The sequence below is a fragment of the Scomber japonicus genome, chromosome 6 (genome assembly GCF_027409825.1).
Source record: "Scomber japonicus isolate fScoJap1 chromosome 6, fScoJap1.pri, whole genome shotgun sequence".
Lineage (NCBI taxonomy): Eukaryota > Metazoa > Chordata > Actinopteri > Scombriformes > Scombridae > Scomber > Scomber japonicus.
In genome coordinates, this window is record NC_070583.1 from 20,256,186 (window position 1) to 20,272,961 (window position 16,776).

The following is a 16,776-nucleotide window of genomic DNA, read 5'->3' on the forward strand; positions in this document are numbered from 1 at the left end:
GAATGCGTGCCGTAATCAAAGCTAAAGATGATCCAACGGAAAATTAGAGTGTGTGACCTTTTTTTTTTGGCCAGGCAGTGTATATTGGCCGTATTAGTTTCATAATGATGCACACCAAACACTTTTTGCATCTGCTGCTTAAGATTAAAGCTTTCCAAAGGTAGACCTCAATAAGACCGTTATTGTGAAGAAACTACAGTAAATACAGCAATATTTCTATTGCTATTTCTATTTCTATTTTGGCACTAAATGCTATTAATATTAGAGGGTTCAGATTTAAATATTTTAAGGGAGTTATTGATAAAGAAGCAATCACACTGAGCTGGTAGATGAACCGTACAGTAGAGTAAAGCTTTAAAGCCCCAGAGGGCCAATTTGGCTTACAGACAACAGTCCATTATAATAAATAGATACAGAATACAACAGTTAGTAAAAACTGTAAGTGACAGCTGCTCACTGCAGTTTGTACAAACCAGAGGACCTTCAATACATCATCAAACCACTGGCTCTCTGGCTCTGATCACGGTGGCTCACTACCATGCCCATAATTTAGCAGATGGATGGCACAAAGTAACCTGAAGTAAAAACAGATTAAGTATTTGGCCTGACATGTTGCTGTAATGTAATGTATTTGTAAGCAGAAGTTCAATTATATTTACTATTTGAGTTTTTCATTAATATTGCTACAATCTAATAAAATGACTCATCACGATTAGATATTGAGACTGTATCATATTTTAAGCACAAAAAACCCTGGGGACATACACACTATACATTACATAAATAGATACAGTATCCCAAAACTGTTATTGCAGTGATGTAGCATTAGATGCACTCTACATTAAACTTCTTTTAATCATTACCAATGAATGCCAAATGAACTGGCAACGTATTACTTTTTGTTGGCAGGAAGATTAGGGAGAATAAACAGCATTGCTAATAAACTTTATTGGACGAGACAGACAGCAGGTATTCCTCTTATACTGAAATCAAAAAGGGCAAAGAGACTTTGAAGCCCGTCTGAGCAGACTAATAGGCAGTGACTCATTTTCCTACCTAAGAACACACGGTGTGCAAGGACAAAAATCTCAATTCAGGAAGCATTGAGAGAGCTAAGTCTAATTGAAGGCTGTCACACTAGCTCATCCCTCAAGATTACAATATAATTTGAGTGAGAGTTCAAAGCGTGTAACATTAACTCCAATCACTTTCAAGACTAATAAATTGTGTTGTGCTTATGCCACACAGAGCTCAGCTGTGCACCTGCCTGGTGACTGATTAAGGCGACTCCGGTTAGCGCTGCTGATGCTGACTAACAGGAAATCTGATGAATCATGTTAGCATTTCATTGTTTATCAATTCAGAATAAAAAAGGCATTGTATATACTGATTTGGAGAGTGTAGGGGGGAGAGTACCAGCAGGAAAAGTATGAGAAAGGGAGATAAGAATGAGGAATCTACACACAGTAAGGTGAGAGAGAAAAAAAAATAGAGAAGAGAGTAGGGTGGGGAATGGAGAGGGGAGGGGGTTGGGGGGCACCCACTCTTTTACATCAGACTGACGCACGAGTGCTGACAGAGATCAGATAGAAAAGGCCACATCCCCCCCCTGAGTCAACCGGAGCATTGGTTGTGCTGACGTGGCCATGGAGTGCCAGCCTTCCAGAGGAAGCAGCCACGGGAAAAACATCAGTTCTCCTCCACAAAACGGCAGGCTGCCACCGAGCCAAGAATAGCCACGCAAACAAGCTGCCCATTCTGAGCAGAGTAAACAGAGACTAGGCAACACTTTGGGAACACCATCATCTCCCGTCAACATCACATAACCCGTCTTCACCTCCCCGCCTCCTGTGGGCAAGCTGACAGGATTAACTGGTGTGGAGTGTCTGAGTCAAAAAAAAAAGGGGCTAGAGGTTATGTTGGGGAGGGATGGGGGAATGATTGTTTAGGTTGGGTGAAAAGGCAGAGAAAGAGACACTTATCAATAAGGTCAGGCACATGTCCACACTCCACACACACATACATACACAGATCTGCAAGAGGGGTAAGGCCACTGTGAGGACCCACCTGCTTCCTCTCGTCTAAAAACGGATGAAGATCATAACAAACAAACTCAAGTGGGACTACACGCAGGTCTTCTAAGGCGTATGGCAAACACAAGAAATGAAACTTGGCATACGTGGCTCTGAAACAACAATCCAAGCGACCTGTCAGGTTTAATCAGGCGTACAAATTAACCCTCAATTAGATACAAAGAATAAAAAGAAGCAGGAGGCAAGTTAAATAGAGGCTTGCTGGTTAAGAGAAGGATGTAAAAAAAAAAACAAGAAAGTCACACAGAGGGCACGAGGGAGAAAGGTAGAGAGAAAGAAAGGAGGAGAAAGTGAGAAGGAGAGTGGTTTCATATGGGAGCTCTGAGTAGCAACATGAACTGTAAGCCTATAAAGATGAAGCAGGCTTGATAATTAATCAGAGCTAATAAACAGTCTCCATCCACAAATAACAAGGGAAGAGGACAGTTGAGGGAAGTAAAGCAGGCTAACTGACAGAGGTTAATAACTACAACCATGCATGGGAAAGAGGCTAAGTACTTAACTGTCAGTAAAACAGAAAGAATACCAATTGCAAGTTAAAACCTTAACCTTAAGACGCCGTGGCGAATATCTCTCTCTCTCTCCTTTTACATGGCGTGGCACATTTTTCTTGCAGGCAGGAAAGAGCTTCAATCAATTAAGAGGGCAGTAATTTGCAATAAGCGTAACATTCTATTAGCAGATTACGGGCCCGCAGATGTGTACGCTTGTCCGTGGCCAGGCTTGCTTCACCACAACATTCCCGTTAACCGCCACCAATCCGGGGCAGATAAGAGAAGGGTCGCAGAAGGAAAACGAGTATTCTATGATGTTGATCTGTATACAAACCAGAGCCTGAAAGAGGAAGCTACTTTTTTCCCCCAGGCATTATTGAAATTTGCCTGAAATCCTGATATTTCAAGACGTCTGCATGGTTCTTGCAAGCCCACCGGCATGAATGATGATTACAGGAGGGGAGGCGAACAGTAACCTTCACACTTGTGCTTATCACAGAACACTGTGCTGTTGCTCTCAGACAAACTTACCCCAAATAAGAGAAGGGTCATACATAAATGGGTCAGATTTTTTTTAATTTAAATTCATTATTTGGCTCAATCCAGGATATAAATAGTCCATGGTCTCCTGCAACAACAAGGAGCTAACCTGACAAACCCTGTGCTGTTGATCACTAGAAAAATATATTTAAAAAAGCTGAGTGGACATGGCATCGCCTTGCTCCGGACATGCTGCCCATGACTAAAATTAGAAGAAAAACAAAATGTTATCTTTTTAAACACCCCTCTCTCATCTTCTATCATCGTCTTTACCCTTTCTCTCCCTCCCCCTCAGTATCAACCCAGCAACGGGAGAATGAGTCACAAGCTCAGTCATTCTTAGAGCTACTCGCTGCAGAAACTGTGAATGAACCGTTCCTGTGTGTGTGAGTGTGTATGTGTCTGCTGGTGTGTGTGTGTGGGGGGATCTGCACGTATATGTTTGTGTACAATGTCCTTGGAGTAGGTTGGGGGGAGGTGGTGAGTTTAAAAATACTGCGCTAATGTGGCTATATGTGACGAGTATTGTTTGCGAGAGGATACAGAGGGTGAGGAAACATGCAACTTAGCCACATGTGTGTGCACACTGGTTTTTAATCTTAATGAATGTGTTCATGGATGCAATTTAATCTTTTGTGTATTCCCAGTCTAAATAACTAACTGATCACTGGAACCACCCCCAACTGTATCATTACTGTCCAAGCACCAGCTACAATGAAACTCAATATGAAAGCTTTAAATAAATAGTAAGGGGGGAGGGGAGGTTCTGATATTTTAAATTTGACCATTTAGTTGTAAATTAATTGGAAATAATATTGAATCTAAGCCTGTGATATCTTTTTTTTTGTGCCATATTTATGCACTTGTAAATCATACTGAAATGAAAGGACGACCAGATCTTATTATTCAATATATAGCTATACATGTTATTTTCTATAAGTTCAAAAAAACAAAGACAAATACATTCTGTATATTGAATGTATTCATCTACACTACCAGGGTATTGTGATGAAAATGTTTCCAGTACCAACAGGGCACAGCCCCCGTAATTGTCTTGTTTTGATGATGCCACTGGGACTATTTTCCCCGAATCCTAAAAAAAACCTCAAACTTGTCTCAAACAGACAAATGACTGTTGACTGGAAAAATGTCTATTGTCGTGGTGGTGTCAGATGTTCAACAGTGCACGTCCTTGCTGCTCAGCTTCAGCCACAGGGGACATGACAGTCTCAAGTCCCTCTGATAGAAAATAGACTATGCACATCTGCAGCACCATCAGGAATGAGACAAGGTGTTTCACAGCTATGGCATCGGAGATAAGGGACAAGTGGGCAGATGGGTTGGCTGACCATCCAGTATCTAACAGAGAGAAGAGGGCACTGGAAACATGGCTACAAACTGAGCCAGGTGAATGCATGCACAGACACACACACACACACACACACACACACACACACAGCTCCCTGTCCAGATGCCAGAATGGCTGTCTTGGCTTTTCTGGGACAGGACACATCTCTATCTAAGCCCAGTGGAACTACACAGTGCTTTCAGCCATAAACCAGGGACTGAATCACACAAAGTGATGTGAATCATTGGCAGGCTGGGTCAGAATAAGAAGCGGATCTAATCAACCCAATGGTCCTAATGCTGACTTACCTCATCAGTCACCAGGCTTATCAGATGGGCATCTCTGGACACAGAGAAGGGCTGACCCATGGAGCTTGGGGAGCTTGGGGAGTTTGGGATGATGCTATGGGGGCATTTTCACTGGCAAACAGAACTGTCCTTATGGCAGGAAAGACAAGGAGGATGATGCTACATGGTCAATCTAATTATCATCTGTTGCTAAAGGCCCCACCTCCACAGCACATAAAAACAGGCAAATGTCTTCCATAAACTGCGTTTTACAAGATTGTCTGTTCCTATTGAGCAGGCAGTCGTGGGCTAACACGTAGCAATTACGCACATCCAGCTGCTAAAAATACATGATTGAATACACAAATTGGTGTGAGACAGAAAATTCTCAATTATACTCGTGTACCTGATGATCCTGACTTTGTTACTGTACAAACTAAAAGGTAAAAGCATGCATATGGGCAACAGACACTTGCATGAACACAGATAGTCTGTTGTTATGAACACACAAAACAAACCAAACCACACACACACACACACACACACACACACACACACACTCTTCTTTCTCCCTCCTTGCACCACAAGCGGTGAGTCATCCCTCTATTCACGTCACCGAGAGATGAGTGCACCCTGTGACAGGCCAGTTAGTAGCAGTCACACTGATCTATGTGGCACCTCTCAGCTCTTTGTTTCTCCTCTGATGGAGAGACTATGCATGCTCGCTCCCTATTAGTAAGGTTTACTCAGCTTGTAATGGGGGGCCGGTGCGGGAGCTCAGACAGACAGGAGTAGGAAGAAGAGCCCCTGCGTGAGCAAACTGATGGCTTCCTGGCTGGGCAGCATCACTTTGTGATACTGCTTTTGCTTCTTTGTCATCCAAACCTGGATGCCTGAGGCATATTGTACAGGCTTATTGTCTCATCTTTCTTTAACGTCACAAAGCTACAGACAAGAAATACTTTCAACAGTGACATACCATGTAAAAGTCTATACAAGGATCAATAAATTCATGGTAAAATGTCTCTGTGCACCTGCCTGCTGGGGCCACAAAGAGAAGCAAACATTATTCATTCACATACCTTTATTATACTGCTCCCCCCCTTTCCCTTTTTTCATTAAATCAAATTAAACATTTATGAGAGGGAAAAAAGGAATGGCTTAGGGCTCACAGAAATGTCAATACAAAGAGGGATGTCCATGGATCAAGCCATAAACAAAAGCAAATCATTTTCAGATCAATATTTTCCTGGGCAACTACATTTTATCATAATCGTTTACAATTATGGCCCCACAGCTCTGCCTCCTACAACTACTCCAGCTGTCTTCCGTTCACAATGTCAGCGACGTGTTGGAGCCAGACTTCATTGTTGCTGTCACAAAGCCAGCACAATCACCGACAATAGAGAAAAAGGAAATGACTGCCATCAGAATGTGTAACACATCTTACCCAAACAACGCCTCTCTGCCCTCACTCCTCCATTAACAAGCCATGCCCTTCCAAACCCCGGCTCTGATTTGGAACCAGTTCTAGTTCTGTTTATTAATGTTGGTTCTTCGATCAGTATTTAAAAGACAATATTTAGTGTGATTAGCAAAGTAGAAAAATATGGGTTTTTTTGTGTAATTTATAGTCACACGTGTAGCCTTGTCTCTGTCTTTCTGACTACTGATCTACGTCAGTTGAGGTCTTTCACGTCACACACACAGACACAGACACAGAGTGGGCAGCAGAGCAGGAAGGCTACAGCAGAGAGAATGAAAACGTGTCAAGTGAAAGACAAGTTCCACTCAAGTTAAAGGATTTGGCTGGCAAGTTTCCATGCTTTTCTTACTGTCAATAAATCTCATGTGCAGAGCCAAACCATCACTGATCTCATCCTTCTTACAAGTATTGTATGTGTACCCAAACTCTGATATATGTATTCCTCTGTGCTGTAGAGCTCCATTGTTGTTATATGCTGGAGTGTGTGTGTGAGCACATTTTCCATCACAGTGGAAAGATGAGGGGAAATCATGCCTTTAGATGTTAACCTGCTACTTCCATCGCATTTTATTTTGTGTGTTTGTGCGATTACGTGTTAATACATACTGATGCACTTACCTAAAACATTCTTTCAAGCTGTATTATTCTCTATATTGGCAGAAGCCATAAGATGCAATTACATAATTGAATAGCCTGAGAGCTATGAGACACGACCGTCATCCTGTTGTCATTCCTGTAAAAATTTGTCAATGCATCCTGGCTGGTTTTTAAGAGGTTTATGTACGGTCGTATATTCTTACAAATTACTTAATTATTTTTCCATATGAATAATTCCAAACATTTTATTGTTTAAAAAAACAACAACAATTAGTCATCCAAGTTTTGTTTTACATCTGAAGATTACTGCACTGACAATCAGTTTGATTATCTTTCTACATGATTTTGCAAATATTTTCGAACTTGTGATATATGTCCATATCTGACAAATGTTGGGCTGAAACTAATGATTCTATTGTTGATTACCCAAAGTGCCATGAAAATAGTGAAAAATGTTTAACACTACCTGGAGCCCATAGTGGCATCAAAGGATGTCATTGTGCTCGTACCAAAACTCACATGCTGGACGGGGTTTTTATCAATTTTTATCAAATTGATAAAAATCCAGTTATCCAGTTATTGAATCTGAACCCTATCAAATCTCTCATTGAATCTTATTAGGTTTAGTGTTAAATACGTGATAGTAACTAAAAGCTAAAATAGCTTCAACCCATATATGTCTGATCACTTTGCTGGTTGAGAGGGCAGAAACATTTCGGTTTTTAGTGGCAGCCTAATTAATGCTCAAAATCCGTACCTACAACCTGAAAATTAGATGAGCAGCATAAAATATGAAAGGTTAATTATCTGTATCTGACACATTTAATTAACAGTTATAGCCTACTGTGATTCAAGAGCTACCTGCTCCAAATAACAAAAGGTATCAGCTAATTTACGGCAATACAGCGATGTTACGGAGCGATGTGGCTCTTCACTCACAAACCATCTTAGACTGAACACAGACACAGGCTGCAGAGAGCACACCGAGCAGAGGACTGCAAAACTGTGTATTTTAGCCAAAAGTAACATGAATTAGGTACAGCTGATTTGATGCTGGTGATGTCTGTCATTTCAACCAGTGTATATTTGCTATTGCTCTTTGGTAATGAAAAAAAGTACAGAAAGATAAAAGATTCAATAAAAGATTCACAAGCATCAGAGCTTAACAAATCCAGGTATTCTACTGATTGGCAACCAGGTCCAGAACAGAACTGGCTATCTGAACCTCATCCCTACTCAAAGATACACGGTTTACTATGATACAAGACAAGGAAAAGCAAACTCTCACAATAGAGAACAAAATATATATTGGACTCGTAGATGATATTCAACTATATTGCCCGACCCTATATACCAGGGGTTCTCAACCTCTTGCAAGCCCCCCCCCCCCCCCCAAAGCTGGTTCAATGCATCATCATCAGTAGTGGTAGGTAGACCTATTATCATTACAAGGCTATTGTTATAACTCGCAGTAGCACCAGACTTCTAATGTGAGCTTGCAGGCATTATTATTATTATTATTATTATTATTATGAGTAGTGGTAGGTCTATTATTATTATTACTAGGCTATTGCTTTATATGAGGTTACATGCTTAAATTTTTGTTATTATTATTATTATCATCATTACTATTATTATCAGTAGCCTATTATCATTTCTAGGCTATTGCTATAATTGGGAATTGGCAACCGACCTCAGATATGAATTTATGGTTTATTATTGTTATTATTATTATTAGTATTATTATTATTACTAGGCCTAATAGTAGGCATATCATCTGCATTTTTTTTTTTTTTTTTACAGAAGCTGGCAGGTAGGTGATGTTAATGTGAGACCTGAGCCTACTTTGCCTTGCAAAGATCCTGTATTCTTGGTGCAATGTTTGATACATATAGCCTTAAATCATCCTCGATTTGTGCACGATTGTGGTATTTCGTTTTGAGTGCTTGAGTCTGGACTCTGCTCTGACTGCAGCGGTGACTACTGCGCAAGGCTACTGTGAACCTGACCGCCTGTGAGTGCTTTGGGATGGGGGAGGGGCTCACGGCAGTACCCGCTGCTCGTTGAGGACAGTAACTACAGTGTGATACGTGCTTTCATGTCAGAGTCTGCAAAACATCAGAACACTCTCCAATAACACCAGAAAAAGTTGCTAGATTTGCCGCTAGTCGCTTTTGAGAAAAAAACGTTGGCAATACTACGTGTGTGTGAAGACACTTATAGTAGCACTGACGTCGCGTCACAGGTTCAAAATACTACCCTCTGTTTTAATTGGTAGATTTGAAATGAAACGGTGTGGTTGATTTGTTTGTGTGTTATAATAGTCCAACCCCTTTCATTTCGACATGAGGGGAATCTGCTGCATCTCTCTGTCAGTGAGTCTGTGATCTTTTGTGATTTTTTCCCCCTCCCGGTTGAGAACCACTGCTATATACTGTCCATATGTTGTATCAATTTAGGCAAGTCTTTTAATTAAAATGTGCACAAAAAGATTATTTTCAGTCAACATGTAAGAAAAGATGATAGCTGGCTAAATCAGCTTTGTTGTGTCATGACGCTCCTATAAAATCTAGCTACCTCCTTATGAACTGAACAGATGCATCTCTAAGACTCCCCTCACTGGTCATTAGTCTCAGTAAAATATGGTCATGTTCATGAAACTTGAAAAGATAAAGATGTACAGAAATTGCTTTCTTACCTGTGATACACTGATACTGACCATCCTCTCGTCGAATAGTGAAGGCCTCACCTGGGTTTACCTGCACCAGGATTACCTGTGGGAAAACAAAGAGAAAATTCACTTGACTAAGATAAGTATCACATTTGTTCTACAGCAACAAGTCAACTAAAACAGAGTCTCCTCTTGTATAGTTCATAGTCAACTTCACGTTTGCGTGTGTGAACAAGAGCCAAAGTCTATTTTCTGGAAGTCGCTCTGACATTATATGAACAAGATTTTTATAACATTTCTGACTCTCCAATGAACAAAAGGCACAACATTATAGTGAAAAGCACACAACGGTCTTCACACAATATTTGGTGCGACAGTGAAGATAAGGTCATCTGAAAATCATAGTGGGGAAAAAAAAAATCATAGTGGGATAAAAATCTGATTACATCTCCCCCTTATATGGGTTACATTGGCAGAGTCAGGTACAAGCAACAGAAATAACAGTAAAACCATAACTGAGCTGCCTGCTATGGGACACGCAGAGCTACAACAATTAGTTGATCAATAGAGAAGTAATTGGCAACTATTTTGATAATCAATTAATCATTTCAGTTAGTTTCCAAGTAAAAATGCCAAACAATCTTTGATTTCAGCTTCTCAAATGTTTCAATTTACCCCTCCCTTTCACTCAATTCACTCAGTACAACACATATAGAATAATTATTACGCCCCCGCTGGCCTGACTGAATACACCTCTATCCACACCTTTAAGGCAGATGATCTGTGGTCACGTATATGAGGCTCAACCTGCACACATCTGTTACCATATCCCTCAGTTTTTAACGCTGTTCACCATGCAAAGAACACTTCTGCTGAATCAGGCTTGCTAGCTACAGGTAGTTCGCTTTGTTTCTTCAGTAGGCTACTGCCAGCTAATTTTACATATGTTTTGTCCACAAGCTTTGTAACTCTGTATGAACGCCAAGCCTTAACAGGTGAAGAAATCTTCTGTTCACCCCAATGGTGAGGAGGTTAAAGGCCCCCCCGGTAATTGAGCTGACCACACATAATGCTGAGGGGTTAGCTGAGTATGAGCCAGAGCCTTCGAAGAGCGCTTTACAGCTGCAGCTTGGACTAACCAATTGCGGTTATGACATGCTGGACATCGGCTTGGACATGTATATTTATATGAGGATGAACTTGAGGCTTTATTGTCAGGCCACTGTGGAGGTGCCCTCTCCTCCACTGGCTCTGAAACCTTAATGGTTCACAGGTTCTCCACATCTCAGCTGGAAAAGATTTACTGGGTGCAAGCAGGCAATGTGCATGCACTGAGCTCTGTCAGCATGCTTCAGACATATTAAGTCATGTGTCTGTCAGAGCTTGGGGCACTGATGGTCTGCTGGTGTCTTTTCTCAATGAAGCCAGAAATTCCACACATTACATTCTCCACCTGTCCTGCTGTGCAGCGCTCTCTCTGGGAAGAGGGACTGCAACTACAGTTGTGGCTCAGAGACACCTGTGGCTGGCTTTCTCCGATGTTGTGGACTGGGACAAGGCCATTTACTTGGATGAGCAAGTAGGCTTTGCGCCGATCTGATCGGCTATATCGGTACCCGTCCGTATAGCCGTGACACTGAGAAGGTAAGGGGTGGCACAAGGAAACTCATGGAGTTTATCGTGCTGGCCGACCTGCCATTTAATATTGTGGATTGCTGGTATACTGTGATCCCCGCTACCTTGATTGTTAAACATTGGCAAAAATGCTTGAGAATACTTTTGTTTACTCAGTAAACAGTAAATTAACAAGTTATGTAAATACACATATTGCTCCCTCACGTGATCGGATTGGTGATCGGTTTATTTAAACTCACTAATCGGTGATCGCCCCCAAAAATCCTGATCGTGTAAAGCCTATGAGCAAGTATTTGCTGAGGGTTTGTTTGGGCAGTCACTCAACACTATCCAAGTGAAATCTGATTCCCAGACGAGATGTGAAACTTAATCCACCTGTGAGTACTCACAAGCCTGCAATACCAATACCTCCCCCCAAGAGGGCGGTGCCACCAGCAAGTTTGGGCACCCAGCCAGTAAAGCTTAAACCATCCAGCCAAACTCCATGCCACTCAGCTTGGAGCAAAGCGCCTGCCACTTGGCCTCCAGAGGGGTTCAGCACCCAGGAGGAGGAAACCACACTCCTCCTAGCTCTGGGACTGAGCGGAGAGGGGCTCCAGAAGCAGGTAGACACTGCTGCCCCTCATCAAGAAGCGTCTTCCATGTTCTGTACAGGTGTGCAGCCTCAAAAGGCATTGCAGGCCGATGTGGTTATCTGTGAATGATATCTGTGCTGCAGCAAGTTGGCCATCACTGACCACTTTTGTTCAGTTTTTTACCATTGCCATTTCGGTGGCTCATTTTGTCCATTCTACTGTATCTACGGTGCACTAGAGTGCTGGAGGTTTGACTCCAGTTCGGTGGCTGCTCTGCAGGGCGTGCCGTGAACACATGCCCCATACTATATGTGCTGTACCTAGTCAAACAACAGAGAGGGAACAAAATGTGAGGACTGTAACCTCTGTTGCCTGAAGGACAGGACCGAGGTACAACACTAGGTCGCCCAGATACACAGGTGGACTCAGGTAAAGGGCTGCTGCCTTTTGCTTGCTGCAAATATTGTCCAGCTCCCCCTGCCCACCAAACATTCAGGCAGTTCCAGTTTCACATCAAAATAAAGTAGGTATTACAAAAACAGCAGGAAAATAATTGAGAATGACATTAAGAGACTTAGGGGTGAGCAATTTAGCCGGTGGGATAAACATTCATGAAACTGCAACATACGTTTTCAAAAGATAAAATTTTCCTTCCATGTGGGCAATTTAAGTGTGATTTAAGTGCCACATCTCAAGGATTTAAAACATCAAATAATTTTAACTTCACAATCTCATTCTACATTAACTTTTATAGTCAGTTTAATTTTATGTTTGAAGCAGTACAGAATTGATCATTCCTGCTTTGATTTGACATCAAATATTTAATGGTTTTTGGACCTACAAACTATATAATAATCTTCATCGATCTTTGTGTAAGACTTTAATGAACAACCAACTAATACAGGATGAAAAATAGAAACATAAATTTGCTTTTGCAAGTATGGTTAAAATGTAAGCACTAGTAATAAATGATTTACACAATACTGGAATACTGGAACTTGAAATCAAGAAACTATGGGTGTGATGCCTTCCACATCACAATACATTTATACATATCTGATAAAATGATTGTTTTAACTTGATAACCACAAGTACATGTTACTGCAATGTAACTGTTGTAATCATTTACAAATGTGTTCATGTTTGCCTACTGTACATATGACACAACTATAACAACCTGTACATTTCACTTCACATCTGTTGTCTACAAATAAAATAAAAATGAACAAAAAACAAAACACAAAACACAGAAGGTGATTATTTCAACTTACTTTTAAACATGGTAAAAAAATAGAATTATCCTCTATGTCTAAAAATACTGATTGTATCAATATTTTTAATTACAGATTAACAAAGAAATCACAATTTTTAACCTTTTTTTACATACCTAATTGGATTGGACTGAATCCTCTATTGGAGGTATTACCTTTACATGGGTTTTTTGTTTAGCATTAATCACATATCCAAGAATTCTAAACTATAAAAACATAATACGATTCAGGGAGTTCAATGTGACTGCTGGAAATGTCACATGCACACTGCTACCTTACACTGTTGCATGCTGTGTCTGTCCTTACAAAAAAAGAAAAAAGCCTTTGAGCCTCAGAATCAAACGAGAAAAACATTGAGAACAAAACAATTATGACAAAGCAATAGTTTCTTAAATTTAAATAACAAATAAGCCAGGTTCAGTTAAATAAACCAAAATATAATTTGAAATACTCACATCATCTCAAATTAATCATTCACTAAACTTAATCTTAAAGACTTCATAACTTAGGTTTTTGTTGCCTTGCAGAGTGCGTGGGCGCTTGTTACCTCACTCTCGCAGAAGTTGCTGTCATAGGATCTACACTCCCCTGGCAAAGGGATTTGGCTATAGTTGTCTTTGAGCACAGAAATCATCAGTACCTCCATCTCTGACACTGCTCCCATTCATGTGCTCAGCAGGGAGAGGAACGAGTCCTTTGACTGCCACACACTGAATCTCATATGTTCATAGACACCTACGCAAGCAAGCATCAGCACCTAGTGTAAATAGTAGTGGTGGGGGTGGGGTGGGGGGGGGGGGGTGATGTTCTGAGGCAAGGGAGGTCTAATTGAATCAAAGTCTAGGCACTTCACAGTCGGGTGCATGTCTGTATTTGTTATCCACTCCCTTCTGTGTGAAGTAAATATCCCTCATTGGATGTTTTTTCTCATTTCCAATTATAATTTTTCCCATGGAAGTTGAAAACACTTGAAATCAATACTGTGAAATTGACCGAATGTTGATTAAAAAAAAAAAGAAAAAAAAGGAAAAAAAAGGAAATCTTGCTTGCAAAAGATCTGACTGCTACTTACTGTTGCCCGCATTGCTTTTTCTCATTCAGGCGTTGCTATTCACGCAGTCACAGAGAAAGGAAAAGATGCTCGAGGGTCTACCAGACCCTCCACCTCTTCACCCAACCCTCCTGAGAAATCACATGACCGGCGATGCTAACACATCTGGCTAAGCTGATTCTTCACACCCTCCACTTCCACCAACTCCTGCACAAAATCCAGGAAGAAACTGGCGAGACGCGAGGAGTGCAGAAGAAGCTACGTAGGTGTGTGGGGCTTAGTCTCTCGTGCTGTAATATGTAGCCTTCACAGAAAGTGTGCCGTGAATCTCATGTTTGCTTAGCCTTGTTCAGCCTCATCTGCTCCATAGCGGTAGTCTCTGCAGCAGGCGGCTTGTTCACTCTTGCCTCTGGCTCCAGTGCAGCATCCCTACCGTCAGTATCCACAGCAACCCCTTCAACAAATAAGCCACAGCGATGTCCGCGCCAAAGCTTCAGAGAAAGGATTGAAACCTTATCAGCAGTGACCACTTTCCGGAAAAGGAGACGGATGAACCCAAGTCAACAGGACCAAAAAAATGAGAAAGACTTGGGATGATGCCTCAGTTTTTTCTATTCAGTTGCCTACTTGCCTCTGTCACTGACTGTGTGCCAGCTCAGTTAACGCCTGTTGTGCTCCTTAAAATGGATAATTTCAATAGCATTCCATCAGGGTGTGATCATAGCACAGCTGAGCCGGCAAGGGTATAAGGGCTCCATAGCGTGGGGAGTCCTTTGTTCTGCCTTTTTTCACAACAACAACAATGGCGTGAGGGAGCTGAACGACCCACGCAGCCTCTGAGGCTGACATATACGACTACGCTACAGTCCCTCTCCCTCTCTCCTTTCCTCCCTCCCTCCCTCCTTTTCTCCCTCCCCCTCATACTCTCTCTGACTCTCTTCCCCATTCACAGAGCAACATGCCATACACTCTCTTAATACTCCGATCAATGTGATAGAGAGAGATGAGGTGGTAGGAGTTCAATTGCGGAGCTCCAGCTCTGGCGAAAATTGCAGCCTTGAGTTATCCACAGTCTTTCAAGATCACAAAGCATCCAACTGACACTTCAAACAGAGACACAACATTTGTACAGCGACGCAATAAAATGAGCTTGCAAGTATTCATTGCTTCTGTAACATCTGTCCTTATTCATTTTAAACAGATCATCTCTTAAAGTGACAGTGCTGATCACTTGATCGGCATGTGCCAAGCTACCAGATACTCTGCATCACTGATACTGCTGGGTAAGGGGTACAACAACATCCTCCACAAAAATTACATCCTACCATTCATTTTATTTAATGTAAAATGCAAAAATGATGATTTAGGGAATTAGACAAATAGAGCTGCTTGTAGTAATGAACCAAATACAATAGGCTTAAGAAGTAAGTTGACTTTAGGGAAATATGAAGTAAAATTAATTTTATAAGGAGGAAGAAGAAGAAGAATGATAAAAAGAAAATACATTACACAGAACTCATACTAATAAGCGGATCCAATTTTAATCAAAATCATTAATATGTTATGGGCACCATAACTGCTAATTTGTCTCGCAGAGAGCACTACAACTTCACTGTTGCTAACAAACTCATCTCTACAATTTCACTGAATGCATCGCAGTTCGCTGACCAATGCAGAGCAAAACGGTGTGTTGGTTTGTGCGTCTGGTTCATGTCTTCATGGTAAGGTGTTCATTTACAAGTGAAATACATGGCTTAGCTTGAATTATAGCAAACCATGCCCCCTCATTTCATCATTTTCTCTAAACTGTATAATGCTGACAGATACTGTAAAAACACATGCTTGTGGTTTATTTGTTGCTAAATGAGTTCTCTAGTTAGCCACAAAGCTAGCTAATGCCATGGCAGTACAGTGAAAATGCCTTGTGTGGTAAAATAGAGTGTTATACTTAATAGTAAAAGATATCCACAATTTATATTTCAGTATGTGTTAGTATAGTAGCAATCAGTGCATTGAAAACATATTGTATTTCATGTCTTAATAGCATCTAACACAAAACATCTAATACAAGACAGATGTAATATCATACATTTGAAATGTGTATGCTGACAAACCTCTATCATGAAAAACATAAGAAGTGGATCAGTTTCATTGCATAAAAGGCAACATTTGCTTAAAAGTATAAAGCATACACTTTCTGAATTTTTAAATAAAAAAATATTGATTTAACTGGCCTATGAGATAGTGCTAGGATACTGCAAAGGTTACTTTTCACACAGATAATTAAGCATTGTAGTTCCCTGATCACATTCACAGCAGGGATAATCATTTTAATAGACTACTGGATAGAAGAAACCATGCATTAAGAGAGGGACATCACATTGACTGCCACTGATTCATCAACAGTACGTCTGAAAGTTTAACAATATATCTTGTTCCCATCACTGGAAAGATCTGCGTCCATGTATTAGCCCTATGCAAATAGACTGTGGCTCAATTAGCACACACTGTCGCACAGGTGGCCGATGCTGTGTTTTATTACCCAGGAGAATGGGCCTGCTCTGTGCGTTCATTGCTGTTAGCTCTGACGTTTTCTCTGCCGTTGGTGACTCAGAGTTCAGGTTTCTCACTATTTGTTCCTCTTAATTGTTTACTGTGCGTTGATGTGACATGGCAGCTGGGTGGACAGGAAACAGGAGACAAATGACACAGGGAAAATCCTGCCAGC

General features: G+C 41.1%; 1 protein-coding gene across 1 annotated transcript in view; it reads right to left on the bottom strand.

Moving 5' to 3' along the window:
* Positions 1 to 16,776, bottom strand: part of fndc3a (fibronectin type III domain containing 3A) — a 55,114-nt gene that overhangs the window by 23,755 nt on the left and 14,583 nt on the right. Inside the window, exon 3 of the mRNA XM_053320546.1 lies at positions 9,544 to 9,619. Within this exon, the coding sequence (XP_053176521.1) occupies positions 9,544 to 9,619 (76 nt within the window). The remainder of the gene's footprint in view (positions 1 to 9,543; positions 9,620 to 16,776) is intronic.